At 36.9% G+C, this 22,100-nt stretch overlaps 1 protein-coding gene across 4 annotated transcripts in view; it reads right to left on the minus strand.

Moving 5' to 3' along the window:
* LOC145977855 (uncharacterized) overlaps window positions 1-22,100 on the minus strand; it is a 154,619-nt gene that overhangs the window by 79,920 nt on the left and 52,599 nt on the right. For 2 of the 4 annotated variants that reach the window (XM_083110185.1, XM_083110180.1), the window contains exons 3-5: window positions 11,978-12,163; window positions 9,633-9,728; window positions 456-749 (exon numbers count right to left, since the gene is read on the minus strand). In XM_083110185.1, coding sequence (XP_082966311.1) covers window positions 456-749; window positions 9,633-9,728; window positions 11,978-12,163 — 576 coding nt within the window. The remainder of the gene's footprint in view (window positions 1-455; window positions 750-9,632; window positions 9,729-11,977; window positions 12,164-22,100) is intronic. The other 2 variants (XM_083110193.1, XM_083110201.1) reach the window with 2 other exon arrangements.

The following is a 22,100-nucleotide window of genomic DNA, read 5'->3' on the forward strand; positions in this document are numbered from 1 at the left end:
AACTCCACCAGCCGATTGCAAACTTGACAGAGATGTGTCACAATCCGCAATCAAGAAGCAATCAACCTGATAATAATGGAGGCAGTAAAACTATGAAATTAAAGATTTCTAAAAATAAATCTACATGGTAATGGAAACCCTCTTTCATCAGGCATGTTAACCGCACTTTCCTTGCTACATCACGAATAATTGTAGCCATATCTTGACTAAATCAAATAATACTGTCCCAGATACAGAAAAAAAACTGGTAACACTAAAACTCCAACATCTGAGCCTTAAATTATAAAACATGTGACAGTGTGACTGCAAATAAATTACTGACTTGGTGGGAAAGGATATTACATGTTGTTTGCATTATGAATAACTTTTTTATGTCTTTTATATATTTATTCGAAGAAGATACAACTTTTCTTGTCCACGATAACACAAAATGTTCTATCACAAAAATCACTCACCTCTTCCACTTTTAACTGCACACTTTTTGCCTTGTCAGACCTTATCTGCTCTTCTAACCGTGCTTTTGCTTCAATAAGTTCCAGTTCTAATTTCTTCTGCTGCAAGTCCAGCAATTCCTTCCTTTTCTTTAACAGTTCACTTCTCATTTTTGCTTCATTCACAGACTGAGAATCGTCATCCAAGTCCATGTTTGCTAAAGCAGCTGATTGACTTTGGAAAGGCTTAGTCTCTGGTTCACTTGGAGGTGTACTTGGTATCTCTGAAGATACAAACTGGGGCTGGCTTGCTTGTTGCTGCAACAGAATGATATCAACTGTCATGAAGGAACACAATAAGTGCACCAAGAGTGAACACACAATAATGTGATCAATTTCCTTGTGAAACTGAGGTTTGTTCTCTCTCTCTCTTTCTCTCGCTGTTAAAAGCTTAATACTGGAGACCTGCAGATACATAGCTTCCAAATCTTTCCAAATCTTCTACATATCTGATATACATGTTGTAACTGAACACCCAAAAATAACACACAAATGCAGCAATCTAATGTGTGAAAAAATGCATCAAAATTTTGAGATATTTCATGCCTTGTATCTAATAAATACATCCATTTGGTGGTTACGCAGAGAGAGGTAATTCACTGGAATAAGTTCACAGTTTATTTTTCCGTGTCATTTTTGTTCGCGCTCGATTTCGCCACCTGTATGGTAGCTTCATCAGTCATCAGGCTGACGAAGCTACCAGACAGGTGGCGAAATCGACAGCGATCAAAAACTGCATGGAAAAACTAAACAAATTATTAGAGTGAATAATCCATGCCATTTTCAGGTTTTCCTCTCATCTTTTAATGCATTGGAAGTTATGTCTTCTCTTACATATATATTGCATTATTACTGCTTACTGTTAACACCAAAAGCAAACAAATATTTAAGAGAATAATAAACATGCTCAAATAATTTTTTGACGACATTAAATTTGTTTATGGCATCTAACTGCCATGTGTCACACTTGAGTTCAATTCTTAGGGTGAGTGATTTCAGTATGTCTCTGCAAAAATCATCTTTGGGGCTCACCCAGCCTCTAATCAATGGTTAGCTTGGAGCAACTCTAGAGAGGTTAAGGTGTAAGACCGCTGGAATATGATGCTGATAATTTCAAGTCTACAGCAGCTGAAAGCCAGGATGTCTAAGGCCCTACATCCACATCCCCGTGTCATTTTGTCGTACAGTGGAATGCATAGTATATTGCAAAAGTATATAAAGCTTTTCTTCTTAAGTTAGTATAGTTTTAGTTACTATTTAGCTACTACTTTTCTACACAAAACTTTCATTCTGCAAGCCCTGCAATTATTTGCCAACCCCCTATGGCCTTCACAATAGCCTAAAGTGAACGAAAAATGTAGTATGTACCAGTGATATATTTCACTGGTTGAAAATAGGTCCATACTTCTTGGCAGGGAAAAATAATGTAAAAACAGTGTAGCCACCTCACAGCACAATTTCTGGAAAGTTGCTTCTAGCATTGGTCTTACGGATGCAGGATGCACCAAATTTGAAAGGAAACAAGACAAAAGACCACTTCTTGGAGGGTATGTTATCCCTCTTCCCACATTTTGAAAAATAATAAGATACCAGTAATTTTTTAAAACTGCAATTTTTGGGTAATTTTGAAAATTTGAGGTCTGCAGCTGGATTCTGTTTCAAGTTGGGAAAAATTTTCTTAACATTCTTTGTTACATGCACATCATCAGCAAGAAGCATTGGTTTAAAATAATATCCCATTCATATTTTAAGTTTTAAATAACATTTCATACTTTTTCTTGGGGAAAATAATGACATTTGCAAACTGCACTTGCTAAAAAGAGTACCAATAAATATATATTATGTCCTCCAGTATGTCATACCTTCATATGTATATAAATGAATAAAAAAACTGAAATATGTGTTGTTTTCAAGAAATGGCAAATAAATTCCTGCCACGTGGTTCTGGCATCATTTGAAACTAAACAGCCCAAAGAGCAGCTAAAGATTTCAAAGTTCAGTTTATTCTCTTGCATGAGGAAAAGTGGAGACACTGAAGATTTGTGTTGATGTGACAATGAATGCCAGAGTTAGTTACCGTAAAGGTACATACAAAGAAAAGTAAGTTCAGGAAAGCTAATTTCTTGCCAAAGGTCCATTTTTTTCAGTTCTTACATAATTATAATTATCTCCTATAAACTGTCAAAAAATAAAATTGTCTATTCTTGTTTCAAATTTTTAAAAAAAATCCTTTTCATAGGTTTTCCAGATGATCCTTTCAAGATTTCAAGCATAAAAAATTTATTGTAAACACACAAGCACAATCATATCATGCGTCCTTTATTTATATCTTATTAGGGTAAACAGAAGACATTACGAAAAACACATTAAAAGGTCTGATTACAGTTGGTTTAAATTGTTGTGTGTAATATCATTTCATGTTTCAATAACAGTTAACAAGATGGAGTTAATTGTTTAATAGTTAATTATTAAATATTTGCTTGCAGTGAAATATCCAAAGTAAGTACATTTATGTAAATGAAAGCTTTTATCGCAAATCTCATAATATACTTAAGGCAGACTTCAAGTTTTTAATGCCAATAATTTCTAGATACGTATGTATAATCGCCTCACTTAATAGTGTTCCGCAATTCATTTCTTTATACAGCATTTTTGTCAAAGGTGCAGTTCGACTGACATTATTAGATTGTTTATAAGTAGCATTTTCTGTTACTTCATGTAATTAGTCTTTAGTTCTTCTTTTTAATTTTTTAGTTAAACAAACAAGTTTTACAAAATGTTAAAAGGAGTGTATCAAAATATGCTGTGTCAATTAGACAGTACTACTAAACTCGTTGACTGTTCATGCAAGGTGTCCAGGACAAACACTGCCAACAAGAAAAGCTATCATTTGTCATATAAAATAAACAAGTTTTTTCGGAATATGAATAAATCAATTTTTATGTGCACCAACGTCCAAGGCAGCATTCAACTTCTCGCGGAAGGTGTGTAGCATCTGCAACAATCCTCTGATGAAAGTCTGCATATCTGCTGCTGGAGTTCTGTACAGTGCTTTTATGACCCCCCCCCCCAAAAAAAAAATCTAAAGGGATTAGGTCTAGGAGACAATCGGGTCACAATGTCTGATCAAAGCCACAAAAGCAGCATTTCAGCTGATCTCTCCTGAGAGAGATCTATCTTGTCGAAACAAGCATTCTCTGGTATCTGGTGGAAGGTACAAATTTGTAGCTTTAGCAAGATAAGCAGAAAGTCACTTTACATTAACTTTTGAAACAAATAAATTCTGTGCATACAAAAACAACATAAATCCCTAATTCCCTGTTGGCATGATGAACAGATGGACACTGAGTTGGAACACTGCACTAGTGTCCACACATTTTCTTGCCACCTGAACTTTTCCTTACAAGTACGCTACTTTCAAGCAGTGTTTTATGCCATGATATTATTGTTTCTCTCTCTCTCTAGAACATCAGTGTCATCTGCCACTGAAGGTGCTCCCACAGAAGTTTCTCTTTAGGGTGAACAAAATTTTCAGCAGTGCATTACATATATACTTATGAGCCTTTCTCATCGACAGTTTTCATCCCAGCCACAATGTGTGTGCCTATACATGTCCGTGCATACAATGAGAGATGTTAAATTAGAACATGCTAGTAAAAAAAAAAAAATACAATGCAGCAAAACAATAGACATTTATTGAAAACTCAGTTTCACTGATTGCTCATGTGCATATTTATGAAAAATGAGTGCAGAATATCTCTCTTAAACACTGTACACAAAGGCCAAAATACCTTTTTCTTGTTCTTAACACTAATTCTTTTAGAATTACACATTACAAATTTTCCTATCTTTTAATATCTTCAGTAGATAAAATCTCCACATTTTCTTCATAATGTTCAGTTCATTTTTAAAAAAGCATCACTAAAAATTCAAAGCATTACTTATCATGCAATACCAACATTAACTGCACATTAAAGTGGGTAGAACATACATATATACGTGTCGTCCACACCAACCCCCACAACATCAGTTTCAACGACTGCTTCCAGGTAGCGATCATCCATCTCCTACCCCAACCAGCCAACGCCTCTGTTCGCAAAAGATGGGAGAGGGCCTATATATCGGCCATGAGTGCAACCACTCCACCTGGCCTGAACAAGGCCACCCAGTAATGCCTATCCCTCACCCACTGTCCCTCCCAAGCCATCCCATCCCTCCCACCCTCCCAACTCATCCTACACACGCACAGTTTATGATGAGCCTGGTGACAAAACAGTGTTTTTTTCGTTCTACGCACCGTTTCTTCTTTGATGGTGACCTGGCAACTCTGCAGGGCCCCAACTTCCGGTTCCGTCTCTTTATCCTCACACCGATGATGCTACGAAGTTAGCGAAAATTTTGAATTTTTCTACTGTCCGGTGAGTGTTTCCTTTTACCTTCTTTGATTTTTATATATCTATATATATATATATATATATATTCAAATTTCAAAGATACAACACTTGTGGATTCATGCCACAGTGCAATACACACGGGTACCTTACAGTTTTTGTATAGGACTAAGAAGCTACTACATTATGTAATACTTTACCAAAAATGAGTGTTCTAAATAAACTTTTCACAGCCAAGTAAAGGACCCAAACATTTACAGGTTATTGAGATTTTCCCTTCATTTACTTCTTGTTTTTCAATCCTAAGATTTTGTTTTCTCTCATTGCTTTATGTTGACTAACTAATACAAGTATAAAAAGTGTTAGGATACCAAAAGTGATCTGATATACATGGAACAGATGGTGTGACCTCATTTCATGGTAAAAAAAAAAATGCGTGCCATTTCTCCCCTCTCTAACCTCCTGCACACGGCGAGGAAGAAACCAACAGTCAGCACAGGGAAGTGAAACAGGTGGGCGTCTCTTTAACGTTTCAATTGTAAATAGGGTTTTTAGACAGAGAAGTTTTTACAGTGATGGTTTTTAACAAATATGGGAACATGAGGTAGTAAAGGTTTTAGAAAAATATTCCAAATTCTGCCTTCACCTAAGCCAAACAGTTTCCTTTTTCCCTGACGTTTCAAATGATTTGACGTGGCTATGACATATTTCTGGTAGCCGAGAAATAGAACCTGAGGAAGGGAACAGTTGTTCCCGAAACATCATTTGAAATAATACTCACTACACGATAAGAACAAAAGTTTTGTATTTTTTATTAACTTATTGAGAATACGAATTAATCAGTAGGTATAGAGCTATTGTAATCTTCTGTGAATGCATGTAATCAAGCAGATAGTGGGTGAGATTCAATTAAGGCCACAATTCCGCTTTGAACAGTTTTCCTAAAGAGCATATCTGATATATGAGAGGAAAAAAAAGTAAGATATTATACAGGAAAACTAAAATAAGAACTTCTACAGATCTCCCTTAATAGCTGTACCGAACATGCCAATGTTGATTGATAAATAACACAAATTTTTGTAGAATGGTTGACAATTTGGAAGTTGGATCCCTCAAAAATCAAATGAACTAGACTACTAACACCACAATTCATCCTGCTGCAACTCACTGCCCACTAATAATCCCCCATCCTTTTCCCACTTATGGGCTGTTTAAACACCTTTCAGTCTCAAGTGGTGTCACCTATTTTAAGTTTTAGGGGGCTACAGAAAATATAGAAACAAAACCAGTTGAAAAAAATTATCTAACACTTACCATTGCTATATGAAACAAATCTGCATCAAAGAAATAAAACCACGTAAGTACTGCTAGTGTATTAACAAAATTTATAGTAATACCACATAGCTTAACATTTTTCTCCTTTTAACTTGATACTTAGTACCGCGAGAGAGAGGAGGAAATTCCAGCCGACCTTCCAATTGTCTCACCATTGCTTACAGATAATACACAAACAATTTTTCATGGTGTGATGTGCAGGGAAAATTTGATGTACTCGAAAAAGGTCAAAATCTGGTCACATTTGTCTTGAGTTTTGATACTGGTGGCATTTGAATATTATTTCCACAGTGTACGAATGCCTTACATGCAGGTTTTTCTTCACACACAAGTATTAAGAAGTACAAAGGCTGTCACAGAGAAGGTGAGACTAATTCCTGTATAGGAAAACAGCGACCTCCATTGGCTAGCAAATGTACTAGGATGAAAATTTGGTTCATTAGCTGCCGATTGAGACTAAAATGAGTGCAATAGGTCAAAAAGTCGTGACTGCGTAGCAGTTAAAAGACGAGACCCCTCCAAGAATCATTAAAATGAAACAAAAAAAAGTACAAACCACAAAATTTTTATTCAGAATCAGCCATATCGAGTACACGTACATCTTTTTCAAAATAGGCACCAATGACAGCTAAGCAAGCATCCATACGCTCCTGCCACTTTGTGAATGTGTTTGAAAATTCGTCGTCAGGTAGCAAACTGAAGGAAACAGACAAAAGTTGAAGGATGCAAGGTCCGGGCTGTATGCTGGATGCGGGAAAATGTGTATTTTTCTCTTCGTTGCGTGATCCTGAAAAGCCCACGCGGTATGCAACCGTATTCACTAGTCTCGTTAATCACGGACAGTCTTTGTCCAGGATGCGGAAGCAAAGTGCCTGATTCACGCCCATCTTCGAACAACTTGTGCCATTGGTACACTGTGGCTCTACTCAGTCTGTCTTGATCGGCATATGCCTGTTGAAACATTGCATATGTTTCCGCAGCACTTTTCCCTAAACACCAACAAAATTTTATGGCATGTCGCTGTTCATCTTGTATACTCATCGCGAAAAGCAATGTTATACACAAAAACCTGGAGAGGTAAACTAAACATGTTCCACGTAAATCAACACAGCTGCTCACTAACGTGGTTTCGCAACATGTGACAACTTGCTACAGAAACAGAATGAGTCATCCTACACGACACGACTAGTGCCGAAACCATAGGCAGTGTTGCCAAACCAGGAAAAAATCTGTCTCACCTTCTCTGCGACAGCCTTTGTAAATTAACCTAGGAGAATAACAATTGTCTCACGCAAGAACTAAAGTGCAAAATATCTTGCAAATGGCTGCAAAATCTATTCTCATGCTCCGTGCAGAAATCTTTAGCTATAGCTGTGGTTGTACGTTATAGTTTGTAGGGTTTAGATTGTGTTTACCAAGCAGAAATGCACCAACTGAAAAGGTGTTTTCAATCATGAATACTAATGACAGTAAACAAGTTTACAGTCTAAAATTACACTTCCATCTGGAAACAGAATATACATTGAAGACTTTGATAATGTTTTGTAATTTATGTATTTTTGAAATTTATTTCTTCAAAATTGGGGGATGAGCATTAATTACACATTCTGAAAGAGTGGTGTTTTGCCATGCTTCCTTGTATATTTGGTCTATCCATAGTCCATAGGTTCAATGGTAGAAGCAAAATTCTGGAGGGTTTTTTTTTTCCATAAGCTGCCAATACAGCTCCTCTTATACATTGTTATTGTTTTTCTCAATACAAAGTATCAGTCTATTTCCAATGCAACTTTCCAAAGACTTGTAGGAATATACACTGCTACATAGCATTCCCAGACATTCGCTACCAGAGACAGCAGCAAGCGGCACGGCATCAGAGCTTGTCTGTCCTGGCGAACGGGTCCGCGACAGTCGCTAGAGTTGGCTATTAAAATTACAGTTTTCATATTGTGTACTAACCTTGACTACAGGTGTTGAAAATGATGTCCCTCTGCTGCAACACATGTCTGGCATCTCCGAAGGAAATAGGCATTTACATGTGCAAGTTAGTCTACTGTAATTCTCCCGATTTCTCGTACAATACTCTCTTTTAACTCACGGATGGTGTGCGGATTGTCTTTGTATACTTTATTTTTTATTCAGAACTGACCTTGTTACTCCTAAACTGTTTTACGAGGCTTAATATAGTGGCCCTATGTGGAACGGGAACACCAGGAAATTTCGTTGCAAAATGTCGTCACAATTCCTCTTTCTGAAGTAACACTCGACAAGATAAATCCTTCCATATTAAGCCACAATCTTCAACACACTGACACGACACAACACAACTTCCAAGGGAGGATTATACTGGAGAGCGGGGAAAAAAAAACAAAAAAACAGTGTGACTATCGCGGACCCCGTTCACCGGGAAAGGCAAGTGCTGACGCTGGGCCGCTTGCCGCCGATTCTCGTAGTGAATGTCAGGGAATGCTCTGTATATGTTTTGTTCACTTTGGTCTATTATGGTGGTCACATGGGCATGCTGAATATCATTTACAAAAAAATCAATTTCATTCATCTTTTTTCTTTCACATTCATTATTGAGATGTATAGTGCAAAAGTGTAACCATTCACTTGACTAGTCATGCCAGTCCATAAAGGCTGTACAAGATGAATTTTGCTACAACGGTACTGTGTGTTACTTCAAATGATCCCAATAAAAGCTAGCAGAAACATATTGGAAAGCATTGCCAAGCAATGTCTCACCTTTGTTTATAAAAAAATCTCCATTAAATAATACTCCCTCTGTCCCATAATTACAGTCCGGTATGCCAAAATGGTAACTCTTTATTTATGTTCTTTTGGATACTTGATCGGCCAATTTGTACTGATCCTTGAGTAATAACGTTGTATGACTCATTCCCGTGTTTCATTTTCTTCTTCCGTATACACCAATGTCACAGTTTGCATATCGGAAAATTATTATCGGACACCAAACAAAAGTGTACCGGACAATAATTATGGGACAGAGGGAGTAAGTATGAACTTTGTGTGGCTCTTGTAGAAATGCTCATACTATGAACATATTAATTCAATATTCATGACATAGGGCTAAAATACATTCAACAGTCATCCCGTGCCAACTATGTATCTGGTACAAAACTATGCCATGCATAACCTTCAAGTATGAAGAGAAAAAATTGTAGCAGGAAGATCTGCCTATTTTTCCCCCAACATACTTTTCAAACCTCTTATATCATCTCAAATCATAATTCCTGTTTACACCTCCCTGTAAGTTGCAGGCATTTCTGGATTGTAACAATCCCATTAACTCTCAAAGGAATCATTACAACCCAGAAGTATCCATGACTGTACAATACATTTTTCTTTCTGTTTCTCCAAGTTAAGTGATAACCCAAAAATTAGCCTTAATCCTTACTTTTACTTTCGCAATCCTTCCTCCTGTCACTTTGGTGGCTGAAGGCGTTGAGAAATCAACTCCCGATCTTGCCACCACAGGTTCCGGGTTCGAGTCCTGATGAAAGTTATAAAATTACAAGTATGAAAATTACAACAAATACAAAAATACCTTATTCCTTCCCATATCTCAATATTTTTTTTCTTTGAGAAATACATATCCAATACTGGCCAACATTATGCAAGTAATTCCCAGGCAAGAAATGGATATTGATGTACATTTGGACCATCAGTATATTCAAACACTTAGCATGACCATGCTGTACCAAGCACTATAGATAGTACACAAATTACTTCAATACTCTATGGCATCTATTGATTGAGTTAAAAACACTTAAGAAGCCATCTAATATAAATTTTCAATAGATAAATATGAGAATATCATATTTGTTTAATGCTTGTTAAGCTATAGAAATGCATTTCGTCCCACTTGGACAGGAGGAACTAATTGCAAAAGTGGCTTCACTTTTCATGGCTGGTCAGCACTGCACCAAATATTCCAGTCTAATCTACAGCTCAATAATACCCAACAAGTAAATCTGTGTTGTAAAACAAAAGGAGTAACCAACATATAAGGATTGTATCGAAAAGTAGTTATCAACAAGGAGACGGCAAACACACTAAGAAAAAAAAAAAGGCAACAATGAGAGAAAGTAGTATTTATGAAACTACACCTTGTGTTGAGTACAAAGCACAGAAGCAAATACAGTTATCATTCATTACGGACATATGAACGCAGTTTTCGTTTGACCCCACCCATCAATTTCCGCACAGTATCGGCAGTGCAGTGTCGACATGCAGCAGACCAGTATTTCTTGAATTCAGCCATGTTGCGAATAGGTTGACCTTTCTGACGGAGGATTTGTTTCACAATTCCCCAATATCATTCAATCGGACAGAGCTGTGGGCAGTTGGGTGGGTTGATGTGTTTGCCAACAAAATTGATGTTCCATTCAGTGAGCCACTGTACTGTGGATCGAGCATAGTGGGCAGATGCCAAATCTGGCCAAAACAGTGGGAGGAGAACATGCCTTTTATACAAGGGAAACATGCGTTTCTGCAGACATTCCTTTCTGTACATTTTCGCATTAGTGGTTCCTTTGTATAAAATGTAGGAGAGCGCAAGTCACAAGAACAAATAGCTTGCCACACCAGCACCTTATGTCCGAATTTGTCCACTTCCACATACTTGTCGGAGTCACCCACAGTCACAGCACTGCCTGTTGAATAATACTGCAGCCCTGGCAGGGTTTTGGGTCCTCTTTGATGTAGGTTTCATTGTCTATCAAAATGCATTGCTCTGGCATCTTCACAATGCGGTCATACAGTTTGCGAGCCCTTGTTTTGGCTCTCGTCTTCTGCTCCGGCATTTGTTTGGGCACTTTTTGCTTTTTATAGGTGTTCAAATTGTGTCTGACTTTGACACGTTGGATCATCCAATCGTCGTCCCAGCTTTTTTTGCCAAATCGCGAACAGACATCGATGGATTTGCTGCGATCAACTTCACCACTTTGCGGTCCAATATCGGGTTACTGGGCCCCCTTTTCTGCCCTGCTCGCGGCATGTCTGCAAACGTATAATGTTCACCAAATTTTTCAATTATAGATTTCACAATTGCATGATGAACTCCATACCGTTTGCCTAGCTGATTGTATGTAATGCCTTTTTCAGTATACCAACTGTGCACGATGTACCGTTTCACGTCCAGTTTCACTCGCGACATGTCCCATTCAGTACTCACCACAACAGGAAACACACAGCAGCCAGCCTTGTGAGACATCAACTGAGCAGCTGCCGTTGTGCATGGTCGCGGATGTGGCCTAGAGCATGTGCCAGAATGCCTGAAACGTTGATAACTACTTTTCGATACACTCCTTAAGCTTTAAAAAAATATGTCAAAACAACATATAGTAATTTCGGAAAATGTTTGGCTGTGAATATTGTGAAAGTACATAGAAACACAACAAAGTGTTTATGCTCTTAATAGCAACATCCCAGGGACCAGTCATTGATCTTGCATATCAGTGAAGAGGTACTTTTTTAAAAAATAGAGAAGTTTAATTGAAACTCCTGCAAAACTAAAAATTTCATAAATTTACCTTACATATACCTTACAAAAGTGAAATCAGAAGCCTGTCAAACAAATAGTGCAATCAAATAAATTTCTATAAAATGGTTTTACACTACCAAGTAATTTTGCTTACCCTCTATCAAATATTCTGTGAGAAAAACTGTAAACATTCAGAACATACTTTGAATTAATTTTAAAACATTTAAAAGTGAAACAATAAAATTGAAACAACTTACCTTTGCAAAAAACAAAGGGTTCACATGTATACTTGGTCCTTTTTGTGTTGGAACTGGGGCTGTTACTGGCCAAGCAGGATCTATTGCTTGAACTCTAATATCAATAGCATACAATTTACGTTCGGGAAACACGTCGTTCCATGTCTGACGTAATTTGAACATTTGAGCTCTTGTGCGTTCGTCAACCTTAAAAGAGAATTAAATTCAATTATAATTAAAATTATAATACCCAACCTAAACACATTCTTACTTCAAAGTAAAGGTTAAATCAAATACACACACACACATACATACGTAAGGTTTTTTAACTTGGGGAAAATGTAACTATTCTCATAGAGCTGCAGCACTTTGGTAGATAGACATTTGCTGTAGCTCAACAATTTGTATCAAAATAAAGATTGATGTTAACCCAGGTTCCAGAAAAAAAAGTTTTATTAATTTTCATCCATAAAATAAAGAACAGTTTATAATCTTCCTCCAGTACAACTGAAGCAAGATGTTAGACAAAATAAGGTTTCCATGTGGGTATACAATAATAAAGTAAATATTCTGAGGTTGATTCCAAATTCTTGTGGTACTCTGCTTTGCCAAACTTATGCCTGAAAGCAAAAGTTTTCAAAACAAGTGACAAGGCAAAAGCATGGCTAAGCCTAATAGTCACCACCAGGTATTATCAGAAATAATACGAACATATATACAAGAAACAAAAAAATCAAAAGTGTCTGAAATATTTAGATAAAACATTGAACGAAAAAAGCTTATAATTTTGAAATTTGGTAGCACAAAAAAAATGGGGAAAAAACAAGTGTGAACAAACTGTATTGAAGCAGATTTTAAAGTGTGTGCAGATACCGTATGTTTTGTAGTAGGTAAAGGTAAAGTTCCCCGTGCATATAGCACCGTGCCATGACGGCACATTCAGGGAATATGAGGTAGGGCCCGACATATTCTTGAACCTCGGCCATTTTGAAGGTGATGTGATCACAACCAAACTCTGGCTGCCTCTACTCCCCAGCACCCATTGATTTGAGTCTGGGTGAGTTCCAGAGCTGCTTTATGCAGGGACAAGACCGGAAAAAAATCTGACCTTAGATCATCCATCCCAAGATTCGAACCAATCTTCTGCATGACAATCAGCCAGCCTGTCTAATTCTTTTTACATTTGTAATAAAAGTTATACTGCTAAGCAGTATATATATATAACATCCACATTCGAACCAGGATTCAAACCCGGGATCCCTGGCATTGTGCTAACCACTCTGCCACGGAGGTTGACTAAACCACCTCAGCTATCAAGTATTAGTATAGTACTGCAAATGAACAACACTGGGATCTCATCATAGATCTATTAACTGTTAAGCCATCCAGCAAGAGTAGAATCAAACTGTCGGTCAAATTTTTCAGAACATAGTATTTTAGATAATTTAATAATTTGTCCCGCACTGTGGATGTGCGGTCATGTTTTGGGCTCTGGTTATGGGACGTGTGCAGGTTTGAGTCTCCCGAGATTTCGGCCTGTGTATGAGACTGGTGAACACTCACCATCATGATTAAATTGAGGAGCTACGAATGAGTAGTGTAACCTGGTCATGAAAACCTATGACAACGACTGGGGGTTCGTCATGCTGACCACACGTCACCCCGTAACTGGTTGGATTATCTCCCACCTCAGAGTAGAATCAGGTGGGAGTGGGGCTAGCAGTTGGTAGGTAGGCCTGGGCCCGCAATGGTCTGCTGCGACAAGGGTTATGTATGTTTTTAGTTTAATCATTTCAAGATGTGAGATCCTGATTGTCAATTCTTAACTACAGTATCAGAAAACACTAAATAGTATTTGATTCAGTGAACTAAAACAATACAAATTGAATGTTTCAATATATTACTACCAGGGAAAAATGTATTTCATTTTAAAAATATATCTATTTATAAACATAACCTGAAAAACCCAATAAAACCCAGATTTGCCTCGGTTTTATCGGGTTTTATCTGAAAAACAAACAAACAAACCCAAATGCCAACCCTTTTGGCAGTAGAAGGTATCATGTATGAGACGACAAAAATGAGGCATGTGGCAACACTGCTTTTACCCCGTCGAAACTTCCACATCTGGAGGCATAAAGTCTAGGTTTATTGAATTTGTTCTTTTGTCGGACAGGCTTTAGTTTAGAAAATTGCAATTATTATGTAATTTTTTTAAAATTGGATGTCCCCCCTTTCAAAAAAATTTTCTACACGTAAAAGCCAAACATATCAGCAAGGAACGATGGTTGAAGAGTAATACCCCATTCATATGTTACATACCATTTGGGGGGAAATAGTAATTTTCAAAATAATTTTATTAAAAATAGTAAAATATATTGTTTTGTCAGAGCATTCCAAACTTCATGTGCATATAAATGAAGGAAAAAGAGAACTGAATTATTGTGTGTAGTTACCAAGAAATGACATGTTAATTGCTGAGTTGTGGTGGTTTCATTTGAAAACAGCCCTCCCAAAGCATGTAATTTGGGTGATTTCATTATAAACCAAACATCCTCTAAAAGTTAATTCTTTCAAACAAAGCTCTTAGACAAATAAAGCATTTCAAACAGAATGCAGAAGAATTATCATTATCTTAAGACAAGGTTACTTTACTCCTGAACGAGCATTAGACATAATTAGTATTTCATCACTTTTTGTCTCTCCCATTATCACAATGCTTTCGGAGCTACAGATATCTGAGGTAGATCAAAATAAACATGATCACTGTAAATAAAAAGGGTCACATAATTCTTCTGGTTAAATGATTCTTATGAAAATGTTACTGATAAAATTCTTTATATTTTTTAATGTTATCTGGCCCAGTGCTTTTAGTACTGAATGGAAGTGCAAAACAATCTCTTTAAAACATTATTACTAGTGGAGGAAGGTAATGTGTATTTTTTGGTGTGCATGAAAAATTTTTAATTTCCAAATTAGTGTTTTTTGAGAACACGATGCTGATCCCTAAACTACTGGTGATGTCGTTGATAAAAGTGATGTCTTTTATTAATTTCTACTCCTTTGCAACAGTACTGGCACAGCTGTTTGGGCATCGAAACTGTAATGGTTTCACATATCATGATTAGGGCCAAGTACATTATGTTATGATTAGGACCAGGTACATTATGTTATAACATTAAATTATCTCCCTCTGTGATGCGAGAACCTTTTATTTTTTTGGAGGCATTCCATACATCGGTAAAGAGCAAGCAAAGAAGAAGAGGGATTTTTGCCTCTGCTAGCACAGTATGTTCTACGACTAACAGAATCACTGAAAGGGAGCAACAGAAATGCGACTACTGACAACTGGTTTTCCTCATATGAGCTGACTGAAGCACTTCTTGAAAGGCAACTAACCTTTGTGGGCACTTTGCGTAATAACAAAATGTTGGTTTATTACACTCCAAAGAAGAACAAATTGTGCTACTAATTTCTTCAATGCACTTTGCTGGAACCATAAATGATGAATCAAAGAAATCCGAAGTAACGGAATTCTACATGACTAAGGGGGGTGTTGACATCTTAGACAAGCTGTGCCATGACAAAAGCACTAAGAGAAAAAGCAGAAGATGGCCAATGAGGTGCTTTCATGGAATTCTAGATATTGCAGCAGTAAACAGTTTTGTGCTTTACAAATGCAATGTAAACAAGGCTTCTCACCCTAATGACGCACGCTCCACCTTCCTAAAGCGACTTGCATTTGCCTTGACTACACCTCTGATGAAGAAAATAAAGGAAAACCAACATTCCGAAGGAGCTTCGCAGAACAATCGTTCAGTTGATGGGGAAAGAACATGAAAGCGACAAGGAAGCAAGAAAATCAAAAGTACCAGAAGCCCAATTCCCAAAGAAAAGACGAAGGTGTGAATTCTGCAATTCTTTAAAAGACAGAAAAGGGAACCAATTCTGTAGGATGTGCGATCGTTGCTTGTGTGGTGAGCATAAAGTAGTATTGTGCCCTTCTTGTGCTAATGACTGTAGTGATGAAGAAACCAAAATGTGTTAAGTTTGTTTTACAAACTGTGTTAATGACTACTTTTCAACCACTAATGTATTCATTCGTAGTGATAATTGTTTGTAGTTTGAAAAGACAGAAATCTAGACTACACTACACTTTATTTGTTCAAATGCTGAAACTACAATTTCGTGTTCTGTTTATATGGATGTAGTTTTACTAATTTTGCATTTAGTTATTCAAGATTTTTATATGCATTTGTAGTTTATTTTTTAGACAATCTCATTTCACTTTACAGTTGTTTTGAATCCGTCCATTCTGTAAATGAGATAAAGAAAAGTTGCTAGTTTTGGAAATCAGTGGGAATCAGTGGACGCGGGAAGGCAAATACTTTTCTTTTTTAGAAAATTTTGGAATCAAATAGTATTAAAGGTCTTATGACTAAAGTAATTTTAAATCTAAACAAGTTATCGTGCTTTACCTTCCTTTTTTTGAACATCAAATTGACAAAATTTCAGATGGGTCGGATGCGACCCAACCATACCGTTTATGTTCTGAGAATTCACCTTACCGACGAAGGGTTAATAACGACCCTTAATTTCCACCAGAAATGTTTGACACCCTTGAACTTTTGAGACCTTGAATGAATCTGAGCATCAAAAGAAGCAATGAAACAGCAAGAGGTATTAACATGCAAAAAATACACAAATTTGACATTCATTGTTCTGGGTAACTGAGTACTAGTCATGCCTTGTACACACAGTATTGGTCGCATCAATAAATGCCAAAAACATCAATTATAATGTGATGCATGAAAACCCTACAATTCATTGTTCTGAGTAACTATGAATAACAGTCATGCAAAGTCGACATACTGTTCGCAAAACTAACACTAGGTTTGTAATAGGGCTGGACAGAAAATGATATAGGGCATATGATGATGATAGCTGCCATCTTGAAACCTGTCATCTTGAATTCAACTTCAACATTTTTAATGGAAACCATAGCTTGCGACACCTCAACTGAATAGGAAATTTTCTCACGAGTAATTCTGTAACTAATGTATATACACAAAAGAGATAGTGTCAGTATACATACATAAAAAATCCAAAATAGTGGTTTAATATGAAAAAAAATCACTCCTTTCTGCATGTTGATTGGAGTTTATTTCTGCATGTTGATTGGAGTTTATTCTAGAATGCATTTGTCAAAGAAAAATACAGATATTGATTGCCTTGATACTATTGGGTGTATCTTAGATTTGGATAATACACGTGAATACACACTATTTTCTCTCCCAAGTATTTCATGGTTGTTGAGGAAAGTAAGACACTTTTAGCATATGCCAATGAATTATACATCCTCCTCCTCTTAGTCATCATCATGAGTTACCATAGGTAAAATAACTGAAAAGGATAGAGAAAAGTAGATGTTCGTGTAACATCTGGCTGCCAGGTAGTGTAGTGGGAATGACTTGTGTTCAAAACTTGTGTTGTAGAGTAGTCTGTTACAAACTCTGCAGATCGCTGAAAACATGGAGTATGATAATTCAACATACTAGTAGCATAAAGTAACAAGATGGTATCAGCCTGCATTTCAGGTACTGATTATCATGTCGCCATGGCAGTGAAAAAGATAAAAAGTAGTGACATTACGCTATACAAGATAACTGGCTTTTAAATTGTGTATTTTAACCTTTATTTCCGGAAGCCTTGCACGCATGTATTCCCGTTGATTCTGGTGCCTTTTCAAGCGAAACTTACCACGAAGTATAAAAAAATCGTAGCTTGAGAACTAATTGTCATAAACAATTTTTTTTCTTCTTAAAGACAGGGCTTTTAGTAGAGGTAATATTTATACATTGTGCATCCCAATAATTAGTGTTTATTAAGGAAGAAGCAAATTATTATTATTATTATTATTCCCAAAATTTGGCCCCTGTGGACCGCTCAATAGACAGAGGTTAGTGAAAAATGTAGTATGTAGCAGCGGTACATTTCTATAACAAATGCAAAGTTTCGTTGAAATCAGACTGATACTACTTGAGTAAAAAATAACATTATATAAAGCAGCAGTGTTGGCAGCTTAGTGAGAATGTCAAGAATTACATTTCTAGTGTAGCTTGTCAAAGCTCCTGTGGTACCCTATGGACCAAATTTCGAGGGAAGCATTACAAAAGACCCGCAACTTTGAAGAAGGAAAAGAAAACTGAAATTATGGTGATCAGAAATTTTCTATATTTACAGAAAATTTTGAGGTTTTGGGCATTTGCTCGCACTTCCCCCATGGACCCTTAATTGTCGGATGTTACTTTTTACTCATTCTTACATTTAGAATTTATTTTTTAAAAAAATATATGCAGTGGTTGACAAGTCATAGATAGCCCTTTATCTTCAAATGTATCCCAGAGTAACAAAAGGGAAACAAAGGTTTTTAAAACTGCGTTTATTAATAATGGTTATTATATTATTTTTAATATGATTATATAACACCTTTAAGATATATACTAATGAACAAAAAAGACAGAACTGAAATATCGTGTATACTTTTCAAGAAATGGCATGTAATTGCTGCCGTGTGCTAACACGTAGTCGGGGCGAATTTCGACAAATTGGGCCTTTGGCTGCATACCCCCTGAATCCGTAATTGTCGGACATTGCTTAAAATGTTGCTTTTTGCTCATTCTTACTTGTAGAATAAAGTTTTTCAAAATGATGCAGCAGCTTTGAAATTATAGCCACTATTATAAATCTATCCCATAATAATATGGGGGTAACGAAGGGAAAAATAAGGACTTTTTCAAACTTCGCTTGCTTTGTAATTCGAGTATTTCATATGTATACAAAATATCAAAAGAGAGAGAACTGAAATATCATGTGTAGTTTACAAGAAATGGAGCATTAATTGCTGCCGTGCGCTGCTGGTCGATATATCAACCGTTCATCCTCAATGGAAATACAGGCATGGTTCCAAGATCGAGCATCTGAACGATAAATAAAGGTTATTTATGTCCTAATGCAAACATTCTAAATAAACCATAATAATGTGATTGCTTTGCAATAATGTGTTCATTTCTTCCCTCAAATTATTTTCAAAAACATGCTGAAAGCTAGGTAAAAATGGTGGCTCAATTAAGCATATCTGGTAGTTAAGAGTCAGTGTTTTACCACTGTAATGTCAAAAATGTGCTTCAATATCTGCTTAAGCTTCAATTTTCACAGGTTTCAGTAATTTTCACATTGGTATGGAAGCAAGCTGCTTACCTCGATTGCGACTATTCATCCTGAAATGGCTGCTGTGGTATTACCCAATACCATAATTTGGTATTGTAAGTTCCAAACAATTTCTAATTTTGTACTGAGTCCGTCCTTTAGCATGTTCATTTCTAAATTGGCTAGTTCTGCAATATGCATTGCAGCATTTAATACAACATTCATATCTAACCAATTATCAAACAATAGTAAAAGATTCGCAAAAAAACTGGTTATCCATTACAAATGTTCAACAACAGCACAATTTGCTGTTAAGCACAATGATAAACAGTTCATTTGGTAGCCGCAGATGGATATCAACTGTGGAATGCGATCACTGAGCTGAAGCATTTGAAGAACTTTGATTGTTCGCAAGTGAGCCACTCTGCAGCTGCTCAGTACTTCGAACGCAGCTAATGTCTTCAAAGCTGAGTATCACAAGAATCAGTCAGCTGCTGTTAATGGTTTTGGTTTTGGAGTGAAAATAAAATGGCCAAGATTTTATTAATTTATTACATTAATTAAAATGTAAAGAATTAATATGTTTATGTGTGGTTTTGTATAATTGATGAAAAATGTGGCACACATATGACAGGAAAGATGATTTTGTAGGTTCCTTCTGAGATAACCTAGTGTTAAGAGACCTGCCGAAAACACCAGACAACAATTGAAGGACAATGGACCTGAAGCAAATTAGCCAAAATGATAAAAACTGGAATGTCTGCCCAAGACAAAAACAGAAGCAAGCTTATATTCCTTTCGTACAAATCTTCAGGTTTAGGGGTGTTAAGAAGATAGGAAGTAATAAATGAGCAATAAACAATACAGATCAGTTTCAGTGGAATATGCTATAACACTATACATTAGAACTTAGTTGCCTTTTCACTATACTCTTACATAATGCATGACTCACACACTGGCCCTTTGATATGTTATATTACTGATAAGTGGAAGAATTAAAGAAAGGTAGAGAAAGAGCAAAACAGAATGAGAGCAAAAGAAAGAGAAAGAGAGAGAGAGAGAGAGAGAGAGAGAGAGAGAGAGAGAGAGAGAGAGAGAGAGAAATGACTAGGACTGATATCTCAGGAACTCTTTAAAACCAATTATGAATGGTTGTTTATGCAGCCTGATGGCAAATAGTGTCCAATAAATCTTTCTGCTCACAGCAAGTTATTTTAATGTCCATGGATTTCTCATGCTCCTCCCAAGATTTGCTAATTCCAGTACTTTGACAAAATGTTCATTGATGGTCACTTTTGCAGAATGTTCTTTAATAGCATGTGAATAACAACATTTTTTTTTATAATGAAGCTGATCAAAAATACTGGAATGTGAGGAAAAATCGGGACAGCCATATATAGTTGAAAAAAAAAAACAGTGGCAGCTCTAGAAAGCGAAAGGGAGGGGTTGTCTTCAGTAACATCTCACTGTGCTGGGAATGTAATTAATATTTCAAATATTTTGTTGCACACAAAATTACATCCGCAGAATAGTTGCTTCTGTATCAAACCAAAAAGCTAGGGGTTTTGATTTTGCACAAGATATCACAATGTTTAATACGATAAGCGATGCAATTTTGCTATAAAAAAAAAGAACTAAGAAATATTCAAATACGCACATATATATACCCGCCACAAAATGACTTCGTACCTCATAACAAAAGCACAAAAAATACAGAAAAAATCATGTGAAAAGCTATTATTAAGCTATTAGATACAGCAAAAAATGTATACATTATAGTGGAACCACGAGCAAAACAACCTGCGCAGACCCGCGACTCCTGTGCACCATACTCCCGCGAGTAAGAGAGGGGGAGAGTGGACCTTGCTTCCTTATGGCCCAAGGTGGAGGGAAGAAGGGAAAGCTGCGTGGGGACTTTTCGTCCCAAGGTCTTCTTCCTTGTGGTCGATCTATAGTACGGAGTCATGTTGCCTTTACTTTTGAGAAGCATTTGGATGCGCTTGGGCAAGGAATCACTAAGACTTCGGAAGTAATTTAAGTTCATGTCAATGCACCACATTTTCTTCAGTTCTGTTTGGAGGGTCTGTAGGTTCTGAATCATCTTCTTTCACAGGAATTGCTTCATACGATGCCAACAATTTTCAATTGGGTTGAGATCGGGGCTATTCCCAGGCCACTCTAACATCTTTATCTGTTGTTCCTCAAGCCATTTCCTTACCTTCTTAGCCGTGTGACAAGGAGCATTATCATGCATGAAAAGATCACACTCGCTGCTCTGAAACATATCCACTAAATGGTCCTTAAGAACGTTGATATATCGGTCTGCGTTCATTGTCACGTTTTGTGGTAAGAAATATAAACCTGCCCTACCCTTTTCACCTGAAAAACACCCCCACACCATTACAGACTGGGAGTGCCTAAAGGTCGGAACCATATACTTTGGGTCGTATCGATCTGAAGATGATGGACATCGAACCTTAGCAGCTCCATTTCAGAACAGTTGGAATGAGCTTTCATCGGTAAACATGACTTTCCTCCACTGTGCATATTTTTCTTTGCAAAAGCAAGACTATCTCTCTCCATGCGGGCAGAGACTAGTGGCTTCTTAGCAGCAGTAAGACACAGCAAATCCAAGTCTTTCTGTAAACGGTGCTGGATCGTGCGGACACTAACATGTTCCAGCAGATTCGGGTGCATTTCTTTAAGTTCTGACGCTGTCAGTCGAGGGTTTTTCCTTATTTCTCTCATTAGGAGGGCGTCTGTAGATTTGGTTGTTTTTCTTTGCCTTCCACCACCGAATTTGTGCTTTGGAATGACAGTCGGGGGCAGTCCTCAAGGAGCTGCCAGTACCTTCATTATGGTTGATTTTGCATGACCTGTTTCTTAACATACAGTCTTTATCGGGACGTTTTCACTTCTCCATGCAATAATGCTG

Source organism: Lepisma saccharinum, chromosome 1 (assembly GCF_977018435.1).
Source record: "Lepisma saccharinum chromosome 1, izLepSacc3.1, whole genome shotgun sequence".
Classification (NCBI taxonomy): Eukaryota; Metazoa; Arthropoda; class Insecta; order Zygentoma; family Lepismatidae; genus Lepisma; species Lepisma saccharinum.